This window comes from Rutidosis leptorrhynchoides, chromosome 6 (genome assembly GCF_046630445.1).
Source record: "Rutidosis leptorrhynchoides isolate AG116_Rl617_1_P2 chromosome 6, CSIRO_AGI_Rlap_v1, whole genome shotgun sequence".
Lineage (NCBI taxonomy): Eukaryota > Viridiplantae > Streptophyta > Magnoliopsida > Asterales > Asteraceae > Rutidosis > Rutidosis leptorrhynchoides.
In genome coordinates this window covers 295,515,101-295,525,734 of record NC_092338.1, presented here as the reverse complement: position 1 = coordinate 295,525,734, position 10,634 = coordinate 295,515,101, and the positions used below count along the sequence as shown (strand labels likewise).

At 34.9% G+C, this 10,634-nt stretch overlaps 1 protein-coding gene across 1 annotated transcript; it reads left to right on the top strand.

Annotated features, from left to right (window-relative positions):
* Positions 1-2,250: 2,250 nt before the first annotated feature.
* On the top strand, positions 2,251-9,981 carry LOC139851724 (7-hydroxymethyl chlorophyll a reductase, chloroplastic). The gene is made up of 19 exons (XM_071840876.1): positions 2,251-2,382; positions 2,483-2,579; positions 2,700-2,784; positions 2,860-2,971; positions 3,074-3,158; positions 3,275-3,316; positions 3,391-3,469; positions 3,743-3,794; positions 3,902-3,964; positions 4,101-4,198; positions 8,493-8,528; positions 8,618-8,679; positions 8,809-8,836; positions 8,922-9,001; positions 9,094-9,163; positions 9,263-9,320; positions 9,398-9,462; positions 9,549-9,643; positions 9,724-9,981. The coding sequence occupies exons 1-19, from the start codon at positions 2,295-2,297 to the stop codon at positions 9,812-9,814; spliced, it is 1,386 nt and encodes a 461-aa protein (XP_071696977.1). The 5' UTR covers positions 2,251-2,294; the 3' UTR covers positions 9,815-9,981.
* Positions 9,982-10,634: the final 653 nt, after the last annotated feature.

Below are 10,634 nucleotides of genomic sequence, written 5' to 3'. Positions count from 1 at the left end.
TTAATTAGATAATGAAACCTATAAGTTATTAATATAAAAATGTAATCACTAATAAATATATATATAAATTTATTTGAATACAATAATATGTGTTAATATATATACTTGAAATAGGTTCGTGAATCCGAGGTCAACCCTACACTTGTTAAATGACGTCATATGTATTTTTACTACAAAATACAGTATGGTGAGTTCATTTGATTCCCTTTTACTCTTTACATTTTTTGGACTGAGAATACATGCGCTGATTTTACAACTGCTTTATTAAATGCTTTTGAAAAACATTTTGAACTGCGAATACATGAAATGCTTTTATAAATGTTTGACGAGATAGACACAAGCAACACATTCCTCGAATGAATTATGTGGACGTGATAATTGCCACCATTGAATTATGTGGACGTGATAATTGCCACAATTGATATGAATATTTTTCCCCTGATTATTATTGCTTGGTAACCTAAGAATTAGGGAACATCACTAATTTTGAGAATTAGTGCATGCCTAATTGACGCGAATCCTAAATGTAGCTACCGGGTTTAACACCCCCACCCAGAATGTTCACTAGACGGAAGGGCTAGTGGGCGTGGTGTTTAGTACTTCGAAGTTTATATGATTATTATACAGACGAGATGTTCTGTTTTGGGGATATTATTATGCGCATTATATGTTAAGGTCGGTTACCAAGCCAAGCTATGAAAGAAATGAACAGTGAATGTTATGTATCGAGAGAATGATTTTATACACAGGTTATGTGTATGTTATTTTAGTGCACGAGATATGTGAACGGTTACTAAGATTTATGAAAGATGATTTCGTACACGAGAAAGGTGTACTGTATTTAAAAGATATCAAATGTACATTACAGGTGGGTATAGGATTCGAGTCCATTTGTACCATGCAGCATTTAAATCTTGTGGTCTATCAAAATGATGAATTTTATTGTTTTATGATAAACCTATGAACTCACCAACCTTTTGGTTGATACTTGAAAGCATGTTTATTCTCAGGTATGAAAGAAATCTTCCGCTGTGCATTTGCTCATTTTAAGGACATTACTTGGAGTCGATCATCGCTCTGGGATCAAATGTTGATGACTTCGTCCAGATGGATCAGGACGGGTCCTTTCAGTTACAACTCTCAAGTAAGGGAACAAAGGCGTATGGATCAAATATCGGGCAAGTGGACCAAGATGGCAAAAGATATCAAGCTATTTGTGGCAATTTATGAAAAACTTGTGAAGCATTGGCCTAGTGGAGCGAACGACAACGATATTTTGGTGTCAGTTAAGAAGACGTTTCGTGAACAACAAAAGAAAGTCTTCGCATACGAAGATGTGTGAAGGGTTGTTAAAGAATGTCCCCAATTTAAAGTATATGAAACCGTGGTGAGCGCCAAACGTCGTGCAACCGAGCCTGAACCTGTAAATTTGGGAGATGCCTATGAGACTCCGACTTCGACTGATACCCCGTCAATAAATTTGGAGAATTTATTTCGAGGAGGTCCATCACTCCGCCGTCCACCGGGTCGTGCAAAGAGTCAAAAGAGTTCTTGTTCGTCGGATGCGGCATCTCGTTGTTCTTCGGAGAATGCTAGAGCCGCGGTTTATGAAACTGCAAATGCAACACGTGAAACCATGAAGGCGATCAAGGAGGAAGCTGAAAAATGGACGAAAAAGTTGGAGGAGGAGGTTGAGACTCGTATGATGTTGGAAAGTTTGAAGCTTCTATCGCAACCGGTGTCTTCCGACATTCCACCCGACCAATACGAGTTATTGATGCGAGCAAGGAGTAACATAGCGAAGAAGTATAAGAACAAGTTTACCGAAGACGAGTAGTGTTTGTTGTTTTAAAAATTCATGTCTTGTAATCGTTTTTTTTTGAACTTTGTAATGTTTTTATTTTTAGGACTTTGTAATATTTTTTTTTTCGGAATTGTAATGTTTTTTTTAGGAATTTGTAATTTTTTTTATTAATAAAACTTTTATTTTTATAATTTTAATTGTTATATATAAGTTAATAATATAAAAGTTTAATATAAAAAATAGAGGTGAGATCAAGTGATAAGTACGTCATGGATGTTAGCATTTAATGGTTGGTTAGTGATGGGAAGAAGTTGCTGATGTGGCAGGCACCGATCTATGACGTACTTTGATGGTTGAGAGTGGGTCATCTTGGGTTGTATCATATTCAAATGACGTCACATCACAACTCAGTAGAGATATTTGTATCTCTAAACAATTTCTGTGGTGGGAAATAATTCTTTAGCTCAGCTGCTGCTCCACTGTACTAACCATGGCTATTTTCAGTGCAAAGCTTTGCTCATGGCCCTTAAGATTACCAAATACTATTTCTGCCTCATCATCATCTTCTACTAATAAAGGTTCCTTCTTTTTCTTGTACTATCATCTTTCACTGCTAAAACAGTTCCCAAATTGATAGATGATAACTAATTTTGATAATAACTAACTAAAAAAGTGCAGAATCAAATGGGAATTCAGTAAAATTGAGAGATGATTGGAGGCAACGATCCAAACCCATACCCCCTGGTGGTACCTATCCAGCTAAAGACCAGTGCAGGTACTTATATATCAATTGAAAAAGATTCAGTTTTTTTTTTTTTTTTTTTTTTTTATTTTTTTTGTTTTTTAAATAGAATTAGGGTTCTATTTACAATTTTGCTTGTTATTGTTGTTGCAGTAAGTGTGGGTTATGTGATACTTATTACATTGCTCATGTGAAAAATGCTTGTGCTTTCTTGGGAGATGGAATGTCCAGAATTGAAGTCAGTTTACATCTCTAAATTTTGCATCTTTTTATGAAATTATTTGTTGATTTTGAGTCAATTAATTTGCAATAGGGATTAGAAAAAGTGGTTCATGGACGAGGTCGGAATGCCGATTCGTTAGAGGAAACATATTTAGGGGTTCATGAGGAGCTACTCTATGCTCGTAAAATAAACCCCGTTGAAGGTAATATTTTTCAAGTTTTAGCTTTTGATATTGGTTGTTATGGATAGGGTTTTGTAGTGAAGATAAGGTTTTAATCATTTTTCTATTACATATGTTTGGTAGGAGCTCAATGGACAGGGATAGTAACAACAATTGCAATTGAAATGTTAAAATCGGGCATGGTTGAAGCTGTTATTTGTGTTCAAAGGTAGTATAATATAGTCTATCTGTCTTACAAGCTTATTAAATATTACGATATCGATCATTTCATAGTGTGGTAATTTGTGACACCGTTTGATTGAATTCTTGTTTGGATTATGGCAGTGATCCAGATGATAGATTTTCTCCAAGACCTGTTCTTGCAAGGTATACTCTGCTGAAAATATATATATATTTTTTTAATTACAGTATCTAATTTTTTGCATTCTCCATTGTGATAGGACCCCTGAGGAAGTTTTGGCAGCAAAAGGTGTTAAGCCGACGTTGTCTCCTAACCTTAATACACTTGCTTTAGTTGAGGTAATTACTAACCCTTGCCCATACTTTGGAGAGATTAACTAATTTAATTACCAAGATCATATTATTTCAAATTGAACTAAGTTAGTTGAATAACAATATTTGAAATTGGGCGCCTTTTTACTCGCCTGACCCCTTTTCCTTATAAGCTAGTGTTCTTTTTCCCATGTGGATCATTACCCATAAAGTAAAATCCGAATAAACCCATTCATTACTAAATGGGTCACAATTACCACTCTTATTGCGTATGATACCATTGTTCTTCGTGTAAGACAGGCAGCAGGCGTAAAGCGTTTACTTTTTTGTGGTGTTGGATGCCAAGTACAAGGTACGGGAACCTGTGTTATAAGTTGGTATATAGTTGCTTTTTTTTACTTATCTACTTCGTTCTTGTAACTTCATTATTGTAATGCAGAGTAGTTTCTTAATCTGCAGCACTACGATCAGTGGAGAAATATTTAAACTTGGACAAGCTTTATGTACTAGGGACTAATTGTGGCAAGTTTTACCTTTTCCTTTTCCCTTTCTTATGTTACATTATATGGTGTTTTGGTAGCTATATTACAGTTTGTTGATCCTTCATAGGTGCCAAATTGTATGCTAACTTTTTCTTTTACTGTAATATGTATTGCAGTGGACAATGGGACACGAGATGGCCTAGATAAGTTTCTGCGTGCTGCTAGTACAGAGCCAGAAACAGTTCTTCACTACGAGTTTATGCAAGATTATAAGGTATTTGACATCTTATATTAGCATAAAACACTATTACTTATAATGGTTCATTTTTTTTTTCTAGATGACGGGTATGGAAAACGGTTATAAATTTTTTTAAGAGAAGTTTGGTTTTACCTAGATGGTATGATAGGATTGCTTAGTCAAGACTTGGTTGTCGAGCTTAGAGAGTGAGAATTGAGCTTCATTACTTAAATATTTGATAATCCCTAGTTGTTAGAAGTTCGTTTTCTTTCAGCAAGTGTTTAAACTAGTAAACAAGATTGTTCATTAAAGGGTATTTATTGATATAAAGCAAGGTTTCAAAACTCGCTACTCGGGGAGTAAATTTTTTTTTTTTTTTTTTTTTTTTTTTTTGGGTATGGGGACAAGCCCCGGAAAAATTTAATAGAACAAAAATAAAACCGTACAAATACAACAGGAATACCCGAGGGGGTGATTTTTAGAGAAACACCCAAAAAACTCTTACATCAAATGCCACATTGGACAATGACAAAAACCAACAAAACAAATGACTTAATGTACATCCCAAATAAACCAACAAAAATATCCATGACAAACAAAAGGCTGATGATCCATATAGTCCACTAAAGCAGTCCACGCCCAATACACATTATAGTATACATGATCAATACCAGTGATGTCTTCCAAATGAGTATCAACAGCAACTCTAATGCCATCCAAAATCATACAACCAAGGTCATGGTTAGAATCATAACCACCCCGATTATAACCATATATACAAGTTTGACTTTCAAAAGACAAACTGTTATCAACCAAGGTTGTGCTATCCATTTATAATAACAGCAGATTTGGTGCCAACACCATCTTGCACCATACCAACTCCATTACCATCACCATTTCGGCCCTCTATATCAGACATATCATCCTCCACCACATTATTAAGATTAAAATAAATATTCTCCTTTTGACAAAAGTGAAGGAAATAGGCAACTTCAGGAGGGTCCCAACCTTTAACCTCATCTTTAAGAGGTAAGTTATCCACATTGGCTAGACTTTCTAATTCTTTCTTTTTGCTCTCCCATAGCTTCCACGAATGATCAAACTCATCCATCAAGTGCTCATCTTCATCACTTTCACCTTCATTTAGAATCTCAAATTTATTTGAGGTCTTAAAATACTCCTCATTCTTTTTATTACCTTTCTTGTTACCTGCAATTCCATCAACAGCCATGCTAGTATCCTTCTTTGGCACCCACTTTGAGACATTAACATACCCCTTCTGTTGCATATTCTTATTATTCTTTCTATATTCTCCTTTCATATCTTTATCTCCATTTTGACCAGTACCATTCTTTTGAAAATTTTCTTTCTTTTTAGCATCATGTGCTGGATTGTCACCAACTCTATTCATTTGCTTCTTATCACTAGAAGGCCCATTGACCAACACATACCCATTGATGTCTCTAACACTTTTATTCCTCTTCTGCACAGTTTTCCAGCCCTCTTCGCTAGTACCCTTTGACACAGGTATACCCTGTTTCACCCCATCTATTTTGCTATCATTTCCAGATTTCTCAGAATCAGACAAAGGTCTAACATCACAAGAATCAAAAGTGTGTCCAAATATCTTACAGTGGGAGCATCTAGAGGGTTTCCATTGATAACCCACTTTTAAGTCAAAAGCTTTGCAAGTCATACCATTTACAACGGGGTACATTACCTTGATGACATCAGGAAGGGATTTAGAGGCTTGGACTTCAGTAAGAATCCTTGCAAACCCCGCTCTGCCAGAATGGCTAAGACATCTTTCCCTTGTTATTTTATCAAGTGCAATAGGCTTGCCAATCATACTAGCAATCTGGCTTATGCAGCCACCATTCCAAAGCTCGATTGGAAGATCAACCAGTGAGATCCATAAGTGAATTACAGTTGGTTCTGGTTTAGACATGCACATCCCTGGCTCCCATTTCTTAAGGAATAAAGGCACATTTTCAATGAACCAAGGGCCACTATCAAGCACCTGCTGCATACCTTCTTCATTATCAAAATGAAAGAAAAAATATCCTGAATTATTAACAGAAATATCTTTTATTCCATATGTCCTCCACATTCTTCTCAGATGCGGATTTACCACAGCAAAAGGCATCTTAATACCCACAAAATAACCATAAATAGACTTAGAATAGGCAGCTTTACCTTGTTCAATAAATTCACTTTTTAAGAACACCACCCCTTCATCATTGGGGGGAAAATATTGCAACTTTATAAGATCACCATCCTTACCATTATTACCTACAGCATCAGCAAATGTTCTAGACTGATTTTGCCTCTCATTATCCTTATTGCCACTTCCAAACTTAAAATTCTTTCCAGAAGGTATCTGACCCAGAACGGATGGTATGCTATTATTAAAAGGAGTATCATTAGTAGAAACCTTCTTTGCTATATTGTCCTTTAATCCAATACTATATTCCAGATCCATGGAATCCACGTTTCTTTGGAAATTGTCCCTCTTATCAAATACTGGAGACTTCACCTTTTTACGTCTTCTATATACCTTTTTAGCAATCACCTTGTTCTTGTCATTCCTAGGGTTTACCTGATCACTCACAAAGTTGTGACATTCCACTTCATCAATTTTGTGTTTGACTGAGCTTGAACTAAACCCTTTATCAGAAGTTCTTTGGATTTTATTACTTTGCCCATCGGTTAAAAAACTCTTCTTCCTTGTCAAGTCCTTTCTCATATCATTATTTTGCATCTCCTCATCTGGACCACTCACAGGGTTATAGTCAACCTTTTGATTGTATTTAGCTTTTATATCTGCAAGAGTGGCAATAGGATGCAAAACACCAATATCATCGTTACTAGGTTTACCAGCATCATTGGACATTTGTACATCATCTGCAGACATAGCACTACCATCTGCAACATCAACATCAGTAGCAGCAGATTGACTTTCGTTGACCTGATGAATACCAGAATTCAATTGAGGGAACTCGGGATTAGAAACAGGAACCGGGACTTCTAGGTTCACCACATCCCTTTCATGAATCGATATAGGGGGAAAAACATCTTTTCCAGTATCATCTGAGGATAAATCCAGATTACCCAGATTAGGATTCACAACCACCTCAGAATCAATTTGTGAAATCTGCACATTAGAGGCCAAATCTGATGTTAAGATAGGCTTCGGATTATTAATAATGGATGATTGATCCTTTGCATCACCATTAACACCATCCGTACTTGGTTGATTGCTTGAATCATCGTTTCCAGATCTAGATCTGGAAATTGGTTTTTCAGATCTGCTAGGACTTTTGATGAGAGACGATTGATCCCATCCAGCACGTTTATTAACATCATTCTTACGAGATTGAGTATGTTCCTTGATAGTTTCAGATTCATATCTGGTGAAAGTGATTCCAGATCTGACATATTCATTGACGGCATCAGTTGTTTTCTCCAAAGATGCAATAAAATCATTCCCAGCACACGTTAATACAGGATTATCACTCTTCTGATCACGATAGTAACGTGAAGGAGTAGGAATCGAAGTATTAAAAACAATGTCATGACGACCATGTTCATTATTTTTAATATTAATAAAATTAGTACGAGGAGATGGATCAGGAGGTTTATTCTGTGAATGATTCATGGATAAGTTGAAGGAAATCAAAATAAAACATAAAGATTTCGTAAAGATTCAAGGGATTGGCGATAGAACAATATCGTATGCTGAGAGTCGCCCAGAGAAAAAAAAAAACACAATATCAAACTTTACTCGGGGAGTAATTGGTTAGGACTTAGGAGGGAGTAATCGCAAATTCGGGGATTAATTGGTTTGGACTTTTTATAGATTAAAATAAAAAATTTCTAAATTATGTGTAAATATATATATATATAAAAAAACATTAACAGATTTGTCTAAAAACTTATATATAATCGTTCATTTGTTCAAAAACTCTAAAATTCTGGTTTAAATTCATTTTAAAATGTTGACCGATTTTGACTTTGACCAACTTTGACCAACAAACCCGACTTTGACCCATTAACCGACGTTGACCGATTAACTAAACGGATATTGGAAAATACAACCTTAAAATTAAGTCAAAAATAGTGAAATGGGTAGAGACCATTTTGGCTACTTTTGTTTCAGCATCAGTTTATGCGAGTCCTCTGTATTGTGCCTGCCTTGAAATACAGTATTTAGTTTACTTATATTTTTCACCAAAACTATTAACATTAAATCATTAATGATTCTATTATTGTCTATACTATAAAAGTATAAAAGTATAACTATTTTCTTATGTTGCCTTATGCTTGATAGGTCCATTTGAAACATTTGGATGGTCATATAGAAGAGGTATTTTCGTCGATAAAGTTGTAAACATTTCTCGTCTTTGAGTCCTATTAGCATATTGTTTCACTGAACTTAAAATTCAACTAAAACAGGTTCCATATTTCTCTTTGCCAGCAAATGATTTGGTTGACGTTATAGCACCCTCTTGCTACAGGTAATCCGTATATGTTACTTATACACGTTTCTTAAATCTATCATGCATACTTGTTTTCCTCTGCACCTGATTTAATATTAGAGCAATGTTTATATATTTTTAATTTCATTTTTGGTTATATTTTTGCAGCTGTTTTGATTACACAAATGGATTAGCTGTAAGGTTTTTATTTAACAATCTAATGTTCTGTGATCTTGAAAAATTCTTCTACTTTATCAGATTATCTAAAATTTATTTTTTAGGATTTGGTGGTGGGATACATGGGTGTACCAAAATATTCTGGAATAGGCATGACACAACATCCACAATACGTTACAGTCAGGTGAAGAATGTGATTCGAGTTTTTATACTTTGTGTGTTTCCAAGTTTAATATTTGAACATTAGATATATATTTTTGACCGTTGAAATTGTAGAAACGAACGTGGACGAGAAATGCTGAATTTGGTAAAGAATCTATTGGAGATCACCCCTACGACAAGTGGAGTAAAATGCTAATCTCTGAATTCTATGAACAACCATACCATCTAATCTGTTTAATTATATCTTTTGTTTAATAAAATCAATATTAATTATTAACTATAGGGAGAGAGACGTCCTTTTGTTATGGAGACTGTGAAGGCAGACGATGCTGCTAAGTTTGGTAATTATTGTATCGTTTCTTTTCTTTGATATATATATTTCTGTTCAGTTTTTTATATTTATATTTTTTCCGTTCAGGAAAGGGTCCTGCTCAGCCTGCTCCAAAGTTCATTGGCAATATTATTGCATTTATACTAAGTCTAGTAAGAGTTCAGCGTGACACTAAACTACTTTATAATTTTGTATAAATAATAGTAATAACAATAATAACTTTCTTTGTATGTTTCAGATCGGGCCAAAAGGTCTGGAATTTGCTCGCTATTCACTCGATTACCACACTATCAGAAACTATTTATACGTCAATCGCACATGGGGGAAAGAAAGGTATGTTTTTATAAAGTACTCTTTTATCATAATATAAGTCAGAAGTTGCATTTAAGTTTATAACCTTATGATGATTGCAGAGCTGATAGACACATGCCATCATACGCAAAGAAACTTGTGGCCATGTATAATGAGAATGGAGAAATTGATAAGATCCTTTCAAACAAGTAACTGTTTTGATGGTAAATTTGTTCTTTTTATGATGAGAGTCTCGACATTTTGTACATGTGGATATTGTTATATTTTTGTGAACAGACAGACATTTATTTCATTGTAGTTGTATTAAGTATGACATGATGTATCTTGAAACTAAGGGCTAATTTATGTGTTAAAAAGAAGCAGAATGTGAAAGAAATTTAGATGGGCCATGTCTGCATATATGTTTTTAATCTGCAGTATGGGTGGACTCGTGGGTTGTCTATGCATCTATTGAATGAGTAATACTTGTGATGTGGGAATGTGGTAGTGACAGAAGCCGTCCAAGATCGACGACATTGATTAATAGTGAATGCAGATTCAGCTAGTAGAATATATGGAATGATTTTGCCTTTATATACGACTGTATCGAAAGAACCTCTAGTTAAACGTTGTCCATTTTTAAGGAGAATCGTTAATGAATCCGAAACACTAACGCTATAAAGAATTATGTATATGATAATCCGAATTATGACGTACTTTCTAAGCAGAAGCTTACGTACTTGAGACACTAAGATAAATGGTTATGAAAAGCACGAATTTTTCTTTCTTTTTTGTTCAAATGCATCTGTGATCATTTTCGATCCTTTAACTCCCAATAGGGTTTACAATTAAAGCCTTAAGAAAATCAGATTTGTGCTTTTTGTCATGGGTAAAAAATTATGTCATAGTGTGACCACACTATTTATACAGGTGATGGTGGCGTGGTAAGGTGATCGGGTTTATTTTGAGATGACGGTGACGTGACAAAGGTGGTGATAAAATGGGAAGTAGTGAGGAAGATGTTTGGAAAGAG